Genomic DNA, 16,855 nt, shown 5'->3' with positions numbered 1-16,855 from the left:
TATTGCATTCACCGTAGAGTGGGCGCATCGAAACCCGAAATAGTGCTGCGACAGTGTTAACTCCATCATCTTCCCCATTGTATCCAACAGGCAGATCGGACGATACGATGCTGGATTTGCTGGTGACTATTTGGATTTGGGAAGCAAGAACGAATTTTGCTTTCTTTTAGGCCGCCTCCAAGCTGTTGGCGGAAAATTAGTTGTTAGGGATGCGATCCAAACCTGGGGCCTTATTTTCACCGATCCTACCTCATATCTTCCGTACCTCCTCCTCGAAAAGTAGACGTATTACGCACTCGTTGACCTGGACCACCGTTTCTTTTCCACTCTTTTCGTGGTGAAGGAACAGAACAGTAAGTAGTAATAATTCCTTTCAGACAAGTCACCTGGGTTGATCTTCACAGTGTTTTCATTAGCATCCTATGGGCCCCACCCCAAGGGTTTATATCAGCATCTTCGTACAACTGGTTGAAGCAGTTCCTTTTATTTTTGCTCTTCGCAGTAGTCCATGCGCCTCCTCTTGATCATCGGTACCATTTTTTCCCCTGAGCCTCTAGTAAAACCTTCTTGCTCTGTAAAATGTGGCCGGCAAACTTGCGATTTTGTTGTTCCACCAGTAGCTGGGCTGCCTACTGAAGAACTGTCGTGCAAGGGATGATCTGGCTGAATTATTCAGTGACCGCATCAGGGATATATTAGACACAACCGCCGCGGAGGGCGAGTCTCCCTCGAAAGCCCTCGTCGTCCGACCCGGCAACCTATCCGATACTTTTTTTCGACCTCGCTTCGTCATTGATCTTGATCCAGATTACCTGGTGGTCATTGTGAGTGTAGTCCACGCTAACATCCCAAACAAGTCATATGACTAAAGCAGTGCTCACGTATGTCAGGTGCACTGTAGGGCCCACGCACATTCCCCTGAAAGTGTTTGAGGTCCCATCATTTGCGAGTACCACGTTTAGATCCACCAATGTTTTTGGCAAAACACATTATCTAACATCCTTTCTCCGGCTGCCACATTCAAGAGTACACGCATTAAAATCCTCTTCTATGATTATCAGGCAACGTCCTCTTGCAATTAGAACCAAAGCGCTCAGCACTCGCTTATACTCGTCAATTGTATCGCTGGATGCAGCACAGCAGTTGTATAATGTGAACTCCTTTCACCTTCGCTCTGATTAAGCCTTCCTCCGTGTGCTCCTTTATTATCTGAAAGGCTTGCTCTCCGCAAGCCTATATCGCTGCTTGGCCCAAATGCCACCACGTTGATTTCTATATGGGTTACTAATTATAGCCACATCGATATTTTTGCCGAGAGTGGTTTGCGTGAGTAGATCCTGCACCAGAAGTAGTTGAAGGTAATTTGTATGTGCCTGCGACTTACATTGAGGGCTCTCCTGAATTCCGGGAACCTGCTGCTGCCTGCTATGTGCCGTTGGCTCACACTCCTTATTTTTGCACAGTCAGCAATTCGGGTCTACTAGACAGACCTTGCTGATGTGGCCCTCCGTCATCGGCACTGGAACATGCCTTTGGCATGTGACTGATGCCAACGTATCTAAAGCACTGCTGCTCGCTAAGATGATACATAACCCAGCCTATTCTTACTCTCCCTGCTTCCAACAATTTGAGTGCTGCCTCCATTTTTAGACTAATGATGCTGGTTTGTGTCCCACCGTATGCTTTCCGTAGCCTTTTTAACGTTGACTCTTGAAGTGCAATAAGGTTCAACTTCTTTTCCAAGGCTTCACGAACCTCCTCCTTCGTGGTGACCTAATCTGTTGATGAAGAGATCTCTATATTATGTAAGGATATATCCTGAGGCCTTCTAATGCAGCCAATATTATCTCCCAAATTGGCAAGTCTGCCTTCACTGTCCTGAGAATGTAAGTGTATATCCCTTCGCCTTGTTTTGAGATGATAATAACTTCCGGTTGTATCCTCGAGGCTCCATATCCTTTTTGAAGGTCCATACTCTCTCCCTGGAATTGTGGCTACATGAGTTTCGCTAGCAGTTTGGGCTGTCCTTCTTATCTGGCCCACTTTTTATGAGGAGAATGTGTTCACAAATAAGCTGAATAAATGAGAAAATTACTGCTATTACGCCCTTAAGCAGCATGACGCGTCAACCAGGGGAGAAGGGAGTAAGCAGGTATCATCAGCGTAGTCGAAGTTTTGTAGTTCATTGAAACTTTACACTGACGACGAGAAGGACTGGTATGGGGAACTGAATGGACGCCTTGGACTTCATCTGAAATTTTACCATAATTCAGCAAAAGAACAAGTGGTGCTATGATCTAAACTTCGAAGACTGCTTCATGGTGATCCGAAAGGTGTTTAGAACGGGGACTGATTAAGTTTTCAAGGTTGATGAGTTTAGGGAGTATTTGACCTACTGTCCTCGGGAAATTGAAAATACTTCCCTAATGATAATTAGCGATAGCACACGAGGCTCCCTTCCTTCGAATAAGAATTTAGAGGTGCCACGATTTCCGAATAAGTAAAAGTAGTAACTCTACACACACTGTAAGGTCTGCGATGGACAGTTCTGGGAGACCTTTAAGGCCGGTGACTTTATTCCATTTGAGTGCTTTGATTGCAAAAATTCTGCTTTGAGGAGGAAGCCGTATCTGCATTCAACGACAATTTTTCATAGTATCCACAAAAGAGGAACCATAACCGGATGTTCGCCCCTGCTCGCAACTATCAACTCCTGGATCCTTATGCATGCTTTCACAGTGGACCAGGTTTTGTGACTTTTTTAGGAAGTGGCCGATAACTTCATTCAGGCTAGAGATAAAGATACTTTTGATGACCGCCCAGTGTTCAGTTATATTCTCCGGCAAGTTCCTCAGAGTTTATATCGCTCGTGGAGCAAAAAGATTTTCTCTGAATCGCGAAGCTGGTCCGTATTTAATTTGGAGCCTCGACGCTCTGTTTCCCTATGGGAAGATGCAATTAACAATTGGGGGCCCCTTTTGAAGCTGACACTAATACCTCTTTTGGTACGCACATGAAGTTGGATAAATACCCTTAATAAAACATACAATTAAAAAATTAAGAAAAACTTCAATATATAATTCATGTATATCTCCTTAAACCTATGTAATCTTACACGCGGAGCTTAATCATTACAAGTCATTATTCAAAATAAACCTATTTCCCTCGGAATTCCTCCCGATGTACTTATACAAAGTCAAGCTATACGATCCTGAAAGAAAACCATAAATTAGAGAAAATCTAAGATTGTTTTCTTACCCATTTAGTTACCAACCACAATGATCCCCTGGATTTCGCTTGTTCGAAGGAAGCGGTGTATATTTCACCTCGTTAGTTCCCTTCAACTTAGCAAATAATATTTTCGGTGAAAACTTCAAAATTTCAGCTCTCCTTTGTGTAACAGAACCATTGAAATGCCTTTGGATTTCACAGCTATCAAGAAACTTGAGATGACGGAATGAGTGCGAGACTTGTCTCCTAAATTAAGAGAAAAGAAAGTAAATTAATTGTTATCAAAATAATTGAACGAACATTTAAGTGTTATTGATTATTGTTACAAGTAAAAATTATTTCTCAACAAGATTTAATGTATTCCTCCAATGTCAGTGGAAATGTTTAGAGCAGATACAGATTGTTTATTTATTCATTCAGTGGCATTTTTGATGTTTTCATTTTACAAAGATAAGAAGAGATTCGTCTTGGAATCGCGGCAGATAGATTTGAATTTTAGATAACAAAAGCTTAATCTTTTAACGACAGAATGAAATGGAAATACTCGTAGATCTTCTCCAAATTATTAGATAGAATTCATTTTACTCACTTGTAACTATCGTAACTATCACTGGAACTTTTGTTTGGGGATAGACCATCTGGGCATGCTGGATTCCCTAGTAAACTAAGATGTTCCAAATTAGGGAATTCACTAGCCAAAATTAATAGTATTAGTGTTAAATTTTCAAGCTGCAAGTACAAAAAAGAGACTCTCATTAATACATCTCCAACAGAATATTTTTTATAGTTGATTAACTAAGTATTACTCGGCCAACTTCGATTGGTACGCTGACCAAACTGAGTACCCTTGGTTACTAAGCTGGGATAATCGAGTGTTACTTTTCGGAAAGACTACTTTGGAATAAGACGGACAACGGGCCGAGAGATAAGGTTGTGACAGCAGGTGTTCCTCAAAATTTCGTATTAGAGCCCCTGCTGTGGAATATAATGTATGGCAAAGTGCTCGGCCTTGGCGTGTCAAAAGGGGCAACGTTGAGTGTGGAACTTTATGGAAGTGAAACCATTCATGCACGGTTAGGAATGGTTAAACTGCACCTGGCGGGCGAGAAGACAAAGGTGGTCCTTATAATCAGCCTCAGGCAAAAAAAAATAATGTCAAAATTTAGGTTGGAAATCGCGAGGTTTCAAAATCGATCATCAGATACCTGGGGCAGTAATCGATGCCAAGTTCCGCTTCAACGATCACCTGGACTATGCACGAGGAAAGGCATCAAAACAAAATACTGGTTCATCTCTAGCAAGGATGATATGCCTAATATTGGAAGGCCGAAATCTAATCTAAATCCATCCTGCTATATGAAACTTCTGTCTGGGCAGAAGCACTGGACAACACGGTAAGCCAGAGAAGGGTGTGTTCGACATGTCACCCAACCGCGCTGAAAAGACAGTATCCGGGGAGGAGGTGCGAGGTGTTATCGCGGGAATCAACCATGTTTTTGCTTGAATTGAATTTCCACCTAATACAGTTTATTACGGGACACTGTGGATACAGGAAGTACTAGCATCGCTTCGGATTGGATAAATCCCCAGACTACTGCGAATACGCTATTACACCCAAGGATCCGGACCATGTTATGTTTCGCTGTCCGAGATTCGCGATTGAAAGAAGGAGGCTAAACGACCCCTTCAATGCAGTTGTCGGTTCTAATCCCGAGGAGAAGATTCTAAGGTCGAAACCAAATTGGAGTGTGGTGAACGCAACAGTAACTGCGATACGAGAAAAGATGCAGTAACTGTATCGAGCCCAGCACGAGTGCGTGAATTAGTTGTGTTGGTGTAAATCGGAGCCCTCCTCGCTGAACAATACTTTCCGATGGTTCCGCGGGAATGTGGACACAGAAGGGGGTGGTTTTAGTGGATGAGAATCCCACATACAGTTGCAACCTAATGCGGCAGCGTCTATTTATACCTTCCGCCTTCACCCATAAAAAAATGATCTTCTCCAATAATAAATTATTTTCAAGTAAAAATATGACACCAGTATATCGTGGCCACTACGATTCGCATTTGCCTTCGTCCGACACGCAAGTTGCTCGCTCTGCCACGCACACTTCACCGCCAGCTGAAACAGAAGGATGTTTCAGCGGGGAACTAGAGGCACAACCCCCTCAGTTCATCTGCCGTAAGTCAAAACGGACGTGTCGCGTGCCTCCGATGTTGAGCCCATAATGGTGCCGGCCTCGGTCGAGTACTTCGAAGGGGCTCTCGTAAAGTGAGAGATTTCTGAGCACGTCAGCCACGGTTTTCGCGTAATTGGTGGGTGGTGGCAGCAGCAGTAGAACAACAAAGATGTCCGGTGGCATTTAAAGCGGAGGAGTTTGCCCAACTCTGAGAAAAGAGAGGACTCAAACTGCATTCCCTGCTCGGCGATTATAATTGCCGGCCAAGAATTGTTTTTCGATGTCATGACCACCGCGATTCGTCACTTACTGGAAAGTTTCATATAAACCGTACAATTATTAATTAAGTAATATTAGGTCAATTTCGTCTTCTGCGTCTGAGTTTATAATATCCTAAGGTGTCACAGATTACCAGTATCACATTCTTCAATATACAAAATTTTTCACAACATAGACGTTGCCCTTACGGTCTCTTATTTATCCTAAATATATTTATCTTCCAAGTTTAACCCTCATTCGATGCAATTATATGTTCCTTGTCCTTTGAAAGCCTCAAATAATATCTCCCAAATGGTTTCACTTTTTGACTCTACACTTCCATCATTGTCAACTAAACCACATGGCAGTCAATGAAACGTCCCGTCCTTCGCTTTTTGGGAAGGCAATTTACAGCTTTCCTTATTGCCAGTCAATATTAAATTTCCCAAGTCCATTGAGTTAGTTTACTATCTTTGGTTAGTAACCATACAGCACTGGACCCTATCCTCTGGAAATTGTTCTGCACAGGTCATGAATGTGTTGCTGTGTTGTTGCTCTAGGAAGCTGTAAAGTTACCCTTTTCCATAATACGGTAACCGTCAGTAGGCTCTGAGAAAAACTTCGCAATGAAATAAATTGCCTGCAACCCTCTATCGTAGATCCCATCACTTTTGTATGTTATTAAATTCTTTCGTACAAAATCCTGATGATTCTTCAATGTCACTCTTGAGTTCGAGAATAGCATGCATTGCAGTGTCAGACGCATTGCTGGGAATTGTGAGATCTGCATCTCGGATGAATGAGTGAGTTGTCGATGAGTCTTGAAAGAAGGTTGATCGAGTCCAGGAGTCTAAGGGATTTGGCTTTAAACCTTCTTGCTGACCACTGCCAAGGATTGGTACGAAGATGTAACTGGTTTGGATTATACTCGTCGATATGGTGATCGAGGCAGTTCACGGTTTACACCCCAAATACTCGGAAGCGATGCGGAGGTGTTGGCGATCTTCATCTGCCTTCGTTAAAGCTACGAAGATACCGAAGAAAGTCCTGCATCTCGTGACACAGCAATGGAATTCGAAGAGACCAAAAAGAGTGATGAGAGCTTTTTAAGATTTTGGGTTAAACAAAAATCGGTTTACTGTCTGTCTATCTGTCCGCCTGCCTGTCTGCCTGCCTGTCACATCTATTATTTTATTATAAGAAGACAACCTGAAATGATGTGGGTGACAGTGGTGACAGCGGTGAATAAACCAGCTGCTAAGGTAAGGCGAAATTAAACGAATAAATACAAGGAAAATTTCCAGCAATATTTCCGTGGAGAGAGGCAGCATTTTAAATCTATGCATTGATAGTAGTCCAACCCTATGAAGCTATTTCAAGTCAGTCCACGTACCGACTTAGCTCTTACAGGTATTGAGAGATTATCTGAGAAACCGCTCCCTGTTCTATGAGACGCTAGAGCGTGAGATTAAAATGGAGATCACGTCGAGGGTTGCGCAGGGTTCCGTCCTGGGGCCGGACCTTTAGAACGCTTCTTACAATATCCTTCATTTTTGATTGTTGGTATGATAGTGCTGTTGGAGTACCAGAAATTTGTACTGGTACCGATGTTTGACAAACCTGCTCAAATATGTCTTCTAGATATTATTTCTAAAATATAACGGATTATTTTACCCTGCCAGGGAGCCGAGTGACATTCCGAATTGGCAGTATTATTTCCATTTAGCCATACCCGCGTTAGATGCCAACATGCATGGTAGTTATCCTATATGCAATGATAGCTGCATTCTTTGAGTTAATTTCAGCCACTCATATTATGGATAGCTATGGCTGGGGAGCACTAAACAAACGTTTACTTAGGTTAAACAAAAGTACCGCAAGCCAAGTATTCTGCTATAGCTTTATTACCTGCACAGCATTAAATATTATGGTTATTAAGCTGGAGCACAGCCCAAGAAATGTTCCACAAAGGAGTGAGCAGGTGTCATACAAAGAAGGGTTGTTGAATTCCTTGGAGTTAATATAGATTCAAAGCTTACTTTGGAGAAATAACTACCTTCTAGAGTGTGCCCCCGTGAAAGTACCCAGTGCAAGTATGGTTCTGCCAAGGATAGCTCCGAACATAGGAGACACGCTGTGTGGAGGCACATGCTGATAAGCGAGTATTCGTCCGAGCTTCGCACGAGAATGATGCAATTCACCATGGAGTAAAACTCACCCACCTAAGTGGCTCGCCTACCTGTGGGAAGCCGGGTGAATGTCACGAAGCTGGCGGAGCTATCGTGGAAGTAAAAAAATGTAGAGAGGAATCGGTGAAAAAGAGTTCCTGAATTGAATTAAAAATAACATAAATGACATTTAAAATTATAAAAACTTGTTTTTCCTATTCGCTAGTGTTGATTTTTATTTGCAAATACCGATATTTCGGGAACCACTTGTTCCCTTCATCAATATTAACAAGCCCTCCTTTCCTTGATGCATAAGTGTGTAAGCTACAATTGGTGACCCCGTACAGGAAGCAGTAGTGCGCTTTTTTTTATTGACTCCAACAAATTCAAGACGGTACAGACAAAACAATCGCCGCTGTCCACTAACGACACCGTGATTATAGAGAAGCAAACTGATTGAACAGATTCGGTATCAAGGAATTCAGACGAAGCCAGTGGAAATTCAGCAGGAGCCCAAGAAAAAACGCGGACCGGACGCATGGAGGTTTGGCAATAAATCATCAAAGAAACAGTGAAACACCGCCGCAGAAACTACTGTTTGTCAAGAGGATTCCCCACGAACGCATTCTCAACAGCAAACACAACTCAAACATCAGCGACATCTTCACCACTGCCAGCAGCACTCGTTTGTGGAGGATTAAGGTAGGAAACAGAAATTCACTGCCACAATCTCCGCCACTCGCTGGAATTTTGCACAGCAACAATAGCCGCGGTGCTTTACATACGGTGGTGAATCCAACGCAAGTTGTGCTCCAGCAATAAGAAATTCATAAGCAGAAGCCCGACAAAGCATTCCGTCGACAACTCCAGCACCTGCGTTTCATATGCCAGTTTACTTCGGGCATCCAACATGTCTCCGGCGAGGATAATGTAGTGGCAGATGCTTTGTCACACGTTTCAGAGGTGCCACGGTCGATTTTTTTGGTAATCGCCGAGGCACAGTAGGATGACGCAGTACTTCAGAGCCTCAGAGACAACTCAAAATACAAATTTCGAAAGTTTCCCCATTTCAGCTCAACCTAGGCCATGTATTCCGGCCGCTTCTCGCGAGGAAGTATTCCATGCAGTATACGATCTTGCGTACCCAGGCATTTGGACAACGAATAGGCTTGTTACTAATGAATATTTCTGGCCATCAATGAATAAGGATGTTAACTGCTTGGCCAAACAGTGCATCGCTTGCCAGAAGTGTAAAGTTACCAAGCACGTACAGAAAGAGGTCGGCTTATTCCCTCGGTCTACCAAGCGTTTTCACACGATCTTCATCGACAATATTGGCCCCTTGCGAGATTCGCATCGCTTCAAGTATTGCCTCATAATCATCGATAGGTTCACGCGGTGGCCTGAAGCAATACCTCTGGCCGACATGTCCGCACAGTAGTGCGTAGAGGCACTTTGTCGTGAATGGATCTCACACTTTGGAGTTCCGGCCTAAGTCATTACTGACCAAGGAATGCAGTTCGGGTCTAACCTGTTCCCGGAGTTAGGTAAACTTCTGGGCTTCAAACGCCATCAGACGACTGCGTACCACAAGCAATCCAATGAGATTCTGGAACGCTGGCATAGGACACTGAAGTGCTATAATGGCACACGATGACTCCTCGTCGTCGCAAGTCCTGCCTTTCTTCGTTTTACTTGGCCTACGCACAACCCATTGTGAAGAGTTTGCCACCAGTTCCGCCGAGTTGGTATATGGGGAGAATTTTAGACTCCCCAGCTAACCTATGTTCGATACCAGGTCGACACTTCCCACCACGGGGTTTTTGCATTTGCTCCTGGACACCTTGATACATTAGTCGCAATTTAAGTGTGCAAACTACAGCGATATACACATATGTTTCAGTGGTCACAACCAAGTTTCAAAGCCAGTTTCAGAAATGTAATGTACAAAACGTAATTAAGGTCTACAGGACAGTCCTAAAGGTGTGTTCTGCCTTATTATGCGTATACTCGCTGGAAGGGGAATTGTACCAGTACCAGATAGACAGGACATCGGATCGACTCCTCGAGCTCATTTTGTTTTTAATCATAATTTTAAGACGTCACTTGACGCCTCAGAAAGGATGCCGGTTCAGATCCTCACTTTTAGTATAACCTAGCATCCCAGATGGAAAGCGGGTAGAGGTATATGAGTAAAAAGTGATTGGATCGCTCAAAAGGCATTGGTAGTCGGTGGTCTATTCGGTTGCAGAGAAAGCATGAGAAGAATACATCTCATCTGCTCTCTCTCAAACTGGATACTTCTCTTGTTTGTTGAAGCTACCATAAAGCTCTCGTGGAAGTGGAGTATCTATTCTTCCTATGCCCTGGAGAAAACCATAAGTTAATTGGTGGTACCGGAAAATCTGATGCAGAGAGGCTTCCATTTGAGAAAGAGTGGGATGCGATCACCTCAATGCCGATTCCATCCAAATTCAACTGAGAAAAGCAAAAGAGACCAGAAAGGCAAGGTGTGAAGAAACGCGAACGGAAGAATCGAAACCTAGCTAAATGTAGCCTTTGATAAAATAATGCTTCCGAGGAGGAAAGTAGAACTTCACATCACATCACTTCTTCTATACAGTTTTCCTAAGAGTACCACACAATTTTACGCCTGAAGTTTGCAGCTTCGTCACGAAAGTATTAAAATTTAGTTTACTTACTACAAATCACTTACCTTATTGTTATTTATCGAAAGAATTTTCACAGTCTCCAAAGAATTTCCATCTGAATTAAAGTTGAGTAGCACATCATCAGTTATTGCATTATTATCTAAAATTAGCGTCTCCAAACAAGGCATGAGTCGCAAAAAACTTAAGTCGTTAATCCGATTCGAGCTCACATCCAAATACGACAATTTATTGCAGTAAACATTGATCACTGATTGCGGGATGAGACTAAGATTCTGGTTGATAAGAACAAGCTGCAAAAAAGCAATTCAATGAACTTGCGTGAAAACAATCTTATCTGAACCTAAAAACAAGGTATTCATTTGAAAAGTGTGCAATAGTGACGTACTTACCTTGCGTTCAGATTGGTTGTAAACGACCTGTGACCAGTTTATGTGTTCCATCTTCCTACCGCCGCTGCGGTAAATTTAGACTGAAGTTAGTAAGTATATCGGCAATATCACGTAGCTCTCCTTCGCTTCGGCCAGAAGATGCTGTTGCTCTAGATCTTCGGTCGCCGTTATACTCTCAGATACGTACGTGGGAAACTGAAAAGTTCGGATTAAAGTAAGCAAGTAAAACGCCACGCAAGAAAGTTTGTCTAGTCAAATATTTGTGGAAGTTTCGCAATTCAAGAATAAACTCAAAGAAACTAATAATATGCCCAAAGTCAGTCGAGGAAGTGTTGTCGCAATCTTATCAGTTTCAAATTTAGTGAGAGCATCGGTACCCTTCTTACTTACCACTTTCCGCATCTGAAAAGTATTACATCAATCTCATTTAATTAATTTACAGATAGGAAAAGTATCTCATGGGCGGCACGTTTTGTTGTAAAAATGCTCATACATTTTGAACATATGATTTGATACGGGACTAAATTATGCATTCAAAATCCAACCCTAATTAAATCCACAAAGAAGCCTTACTGAACTCCATCAACTTATAAGTTCAATTCAACTTCAGAAACTTTTAAAGTCAAAGAAAATTAATCACATCCATTAGTGTATCGTCCGACTTACGTTCTCATTATCTCTCACAGTTATTCTTGCTGTTTGAGATATCGCATTATTTCATTTCCTCGGATGCAAGAAAAAAGATATGCCAATTTCTACTTGCTACTGGCTTTCGGCTTCGAATCTGCTAGCAAATCGCTCACCAGGTGCGATCTAGATATCTCGTTTATTTCTTTCACTTCCTCCACCACAGGAAAATGCAGCGATTAGTGATTTTGTGCGGTTTATTGCACTTTTAAACGCTGATGTGTACTTTATATATAATACTAAGCAATTTGTTTAGCTCCGGAGGTCTTTGAATAATTAAGAATTTTACTGTACCTGCAGATAAAGTGAAATTGTCTGAGGTGATTCCAGGTTTCTTGGACGCCCAACACGCTTCTTCATATCAGAGCAAGACTCTAACCAAAATGCGGAAAAGTATCTAAAGGATCATTATCTTTTTGAAATTGAAAGCCGCATTGGTTATAATATTCCTTCCAAGTTTAGGTACTAGTAATTAGTGAGCAATCTCATCTGCCTGAGATCACTCGAAATACCTAGAAGTCTTGAATGGACCAGAGAGTGATGAGCGAGGTCTCAGCACCATCCCCAGTGGTTTTCTGTCAGTCATGACGATAGACCTATATCACATTGGCCTTGGCTTATCAAACAAAAAATAAAAATTGCATTGTGGGAGTGTAAACAAATGGTATAGCCAAAAATTTCAACTTGATAATGTGAGGAAAGATCCACTATGCATGAATGCATGATAATTGGAGACCTTAGTCACCTTGCCGACACTGAAGCAATTTACAATATAATTAGAATGTAGAATTTTTGGAAACGTAACTCGCGCATCTAAATACCGGGGGCACTCTCGCTCGCTGACAGCAACGCACAATTAGAGCCACCATTCGCCACTTTTCAATGGAGAGGGTTAAATCTCCCCATGATTAAAATTAGTTAGTTTGGTTTAGTGGGGGGAGCCGCAGCTCCAAGCACTCAGATCTTTGTTAGGCCCATTGTACTATCTCCAGAGATCGCCTATTCATCGGCCTCTCGCCTATAGCGTTCGCAGGCTTTCGCGAATCTGAGAACATTCTCCATAGACAGAATGCGCTGGCTTTTCGTTGAAGGACATCTTACCAAGGTATCTTCATATAAGGTCTGAAGAGGCCGGTCAGCTGCATATGAAATGCAGGGCTGTCTCTTCCTCCTCCTGATATTGGCTGCATATGGCCGAAACAACGACTTCGGTTTTCTCCCATGTGGTAATTTGAGGAGCAGTGTCCCGTTAAAAGCTCTACTAGGGGTTTCATGTACCACTTCTTAAGGGACAACAAAAATCCGGCTTTAGCGGCCCCGGGTTCCTTCACAGAGATTTTCGCCTGCCGGCAGAAGTTCAAATTTCTCCATTTGGCTGGGTGAATCCTTGTAATTTCGTTAGCGGCTTTCCTTTTCATCTCCAAATGGATTCTGGGTCAATTTTTAACAGCAGTCCGCATACTATTTATTGCTACTTAGGTACCAGAGCCTCTGAATCTGCGTCAACAGCTTCCTCAAATGGGTTTTGTTTTGGATGTATACATCCAATGAATCTGTTTTGGTAAAGTCCCCGGGCGTTACCTATCGCAGTCTTACAGCACCAGAGCAATATGCAGGATTCCTGGTATTGTTCCTGGATATGGTGCTTCCACGTTAACCTGGAGTCGAGAAGTACTTCTAAATATTTGACTGTTTGTGCCAGCTGGATTTCCGCCCCTGCTAAGGTGGGTAGCGTATAGCTGCCCCACGTAACGTTCCTAGTGAATATAACTAGTCCAGTCTTCCTGGCGTTCACGGTGAGTTCATTATAGATGCACCAACTGCGGGTTACATGCAGTGTTGCAGTCAAGCAGTCACAGACTATGCCCGGAAACTTGCCGATAAGTATTACGGATAGATCATCCGCAAATGCATGTGCGAAGACCTTTGTGCCTTCCAGGAGCCATAGCAAGATATCCATAACAAGAAGCCATAATAGAGGAGAGAGAACCCCTCTCTGCGGACAACCCCTTAGACACCCAGCCTCAATAGACGTCCGATATATAGATCTTTCTCCCCTCTACTATGAGAAGGATCCAACTGATTAACAGCGGATCGATTCCATGCTGTCTTGCCTCGTTACAAATCGTCGCGTTGAAGGTGCCTTCGATGTCTATGTATGCCCTAAAAACGTATTCTTTATCAGACATCGCTTTCTCAATTTTTGGCATTGTTGCCTATAGTGAAGTGGCCACGTAGGGATATCTATCTACTAGTGTTTCCAGTCCTTTTGGCAGAAAGGAAGTTGGACAGATCGGCCGGCGTCTGTATAGATGGGTTTCTCTGGTTTGGAAATAAATATTACCTTCGCATCACGCCAGCTGTTTGGAATATACGCGTGTGCTGGGCAAGCACGGTATATATTTCCAATGTGCAGACCCAGGGCACTTATATCGACAGAATGAGTTAAATGCCTATTTTACTCGTCCCAGTGAAACTACTTTGCATGCCAGAGTCCAATCTTCTAGTTAGTTCAACTCTTCTTAGGTCAGCTGAGGCCCGAACTAGAATCTGCTCATTAAAAGGACGCCTCTTCGCCCAGTTCAACCAAAAGAAGCATCATTGGCATTACATACAGCAAAAAGATGCATCAGGTAATACTGAACGTTTTCAAGGCATTACCTCAGCCAAGTCTTGATATTTGCGATGTGTCTCCATAATCCCTTTCGAGAATCGTCCCAATGCTCCTGCTACATCCTGATCAGGGGCATTATTTGCTCCCCTGCAACTGCTCTTGCATGGCCTATTCACCTCGTCTGTCAAAATATCAGTCAGTATAATACCAGCAACCAAAAGTGCTCCTTAATGCAATGCTAACCAAGCTCTATGAGCGCCAAGAAGATACACTGCCGATATTTTCCGTTATATCCTTTCGCTTTCAAGGATTTCCCGCTGCCGATGAACAAATATATATGAACAAAACTTACGTTTAGAGTGCGTAAGAACTATCCATTTTGCCGTAGGCAATCTTCTCTGTGATTCTCCTATGTTTATCATTATCTTAGTTCTACCACCATCACTACTTTTGCTTTATCGCTCCAGCTGTTGAGATACTTTTTAATGTTCAAAGTTTCAGTATCTCACTAAGGTGCAAAATGCTTAGTATAGTCCCTATAATGTGCTTTCCATATGAAACTGCGAGTATCTTTCATTTTCTGGTTGCTAAATAGTGCGATCTCTGTCTCGCACTCCGCCAACCCTAGTCCACGTGGTACCAGCCTTGATAAACCTAACCGTGACTTTACACCGTAGCTTTTATCTTCGAGATATTTATCAATGACCATGATGACGTGGCAAAATCAATAAGTGTGGTCTATTCCGCCATAAACTGTCCCAAGCCTGATTGAGAGAATATAAGGGAAGAATCTAAGACGGGAGACGTCTTAGGGAGTAGGAGAGGGCCAACCTCACCCCCACTAATGGCACTTACGGGAAGTCGGTGCCCGCTAACGTTGTGAATTCCCTGTGAGTTGAGGTTTTAGAATTCCTTCAAAGTATTTCCTACTTGTCGTAAAGGGCGACTTAAAGAGATAGATATTTCTTGATGATTGTATTTCGGAATGGGCGAACGCTATTTGACAACTCTTCACTAGAATACTAACAGCAAGATTCCGGTCCAAAATAAGGCACATGTTGATAGACTAGTGTTATACATCGACGGAGACTTTCGATGTGGAAGAAAAGGAGGCTTTCTATGAACAACTCGGTAAAGTCCAGGAGAGACTTCCTAAAGAGTACAATGCGATCATGTTGGAAGATCTGAATACCATCTTGCTCGAATATGTAATATGTACTCTCGGTTTTGAGGATCGTGTCGATAATGATCTTCTTGCTATTTGGCAACTCGCCATAGGCCATAGGCCGCCATCAAAAGAAACCTTTCATTGCCGCTACGAGTGGAGGCGAACCGTGATGTACTTAAGCACTCCAGTACTGCAAAAAATCCCTGACAGTGAAGCGTAGCACACGCGAGTTAGGAAAGAAAATTCTTTATTGCGCTGGTCGGAAAAGCAGAAAATGTCACTACCGTATACCGCATCATGAAAGAACTTGCAGTTGGTTTCAAGTCTCTCGATGGCCCTGTGAGGGACTTCAATGGTAGAGTCTTTATCCACGACGTCGAGCATCTTAATAGGCGGAGCGAACATTTAATCATTGTTCTCAGCTATATAGCATCTGGTTAATTCCCCCTTGTAGATAAAATCACTAGTCACCATAACATGCGGGTATGGACGAATTTTCCCAAAAAAGGTAACCATGTCGGTTATCAATGCATTCAAGCTGGCAGTCCCCTTGGGCTTGACGGTCTCACCACAGGCCTTTTCATCGCATCTCCTGCGGTCTCTGCAAAGCTACTTTTTCCACTCAACTTTAAATCCTGGAAATCAGTTCTTTACCAGTGAGTGGAAGAAGGGGATGACGGTCAGGATTCCGAAGAGAGGAATCCGTTTTGAGTGCGATAATTGGAGGAGTATTTGCATTCTTCTTGCCATTGAAAAAAAAAACTAAAATTATCCTAAAACACTCTAAAGAACATCTTGAAAGCTTAGTCGATAGAAAGCAATTTGATTCCTGTTCTGGTTGTTTTGAAGCAGTGTGCGGAATTAATCTGCTTCACTTGCTCTTCATCGATTTCGAGAAGGGTTTCGACACATCAACACAGACTGTATCTGGAATATTTTACACAAGGGGGAGAAGCATTCCCGAGAAGCTACGATTTCTAAGGAATTTGAAGTTTAAAGCAGAGTCTGGCAAGGTTGCGTTCTGCTGCCGATACTATTCTTTCTTGTTTTCGGTGACATTCTTCATACGGCCTACGGCAGAATTTTAATGAAGCACGGCATCTTTCTTCAAATACAATATATAGACTGCGTTAACAACATCTGTTTTCTCTTCCTCCAAGTCCTGGACCATGGCCAATGTCTCTGGATTTGCCATTGGTTGCACTGAGCTTCATATTACGCGAACCATTAACAACGCTAGAACCATGTTTGTTGCTTTCTCTAAAATTTGGAAGTGTAAATACTTCAACAGTAACATCAAGTTGAGGTTGTTCGGCGTCATTGTTTTCTCCGTACTTTTATAATATATGCTCCAAGCATTCTTTAATGTCTGCCTCTTTGGTATCCTCAGTATGATTTACCCTGAGAAAATCTCGGGGAACCTACTGCCGGCTGATGTGTTAATTAGAGGATGGGTGGGGTGGCAGTGGTTAGGTCATACTTTAAGAA

At 42.7% G+C, this 16,855-nt stretch overlaps 1 protein-coding gene across 2 annotated transcripts; it reads right to left on the bottom strand.

Moving 5' to 3' along the window:
- Positions 1–3,051: 3,051 nt before the first annotated feature.
- On the bottom strand, positions 3,052–11,187 carry LOC119659430 (leucine-rich melanocyte differentiation-associated protein). 2 transcript variants are annotated; one of them, XM_038067512.1, is made up of 5 exons: positions 10,899–11,187; positions 10,554–10,799; positions 3,821–3,960; positions 3,275–3,477; positions 3,052–3,211 (listed from the first exon to the last, which is right to left on the bottom strand). In XM_038067512.1, the coding sequence occupies exons 1-5, from the start codon at positions 10,947–10,949 to the stop codon at positions 3,132–3,134; spliced, it is 720 nt and encodes a 239-aa protein (XP_037923440.1). In that variant the 5' UTR covers positions 10,950–11,187; the 3' UTR covers positions 3,052–3,131. The 2 variants fall into 2 exon arrangements, with proteins under 2 accessions (XP_037923440.1, XP_037923441.1); XM_038067513.1 differs by having other exon boundaries at positions 3,069–3,211; positions 3,271–3,477.
- Between the last annotated feature and the right edge of the window lie 5,668 nt (positions 11,188–16,855).

The sequence above is a fragment of the Hermetia illucens genome, chromosome 6, assembly GCF_905115235.1.
Source record: "Hermetia illucens chromosome 6, iHerIll2.2.curated.20191125, whole genome shotgun sequence".
NCBI lineage: Eukaryota > Metazoa > Arthropoda > Insecta > Diptera > Stratiomyidae > Hermetia > Hermetia illucens.
The sequence above is the reverse complement of the archived record's forward strand: the minus strand, read 5'-3'. Positions and strand labels throughout refer to the sequence as shown.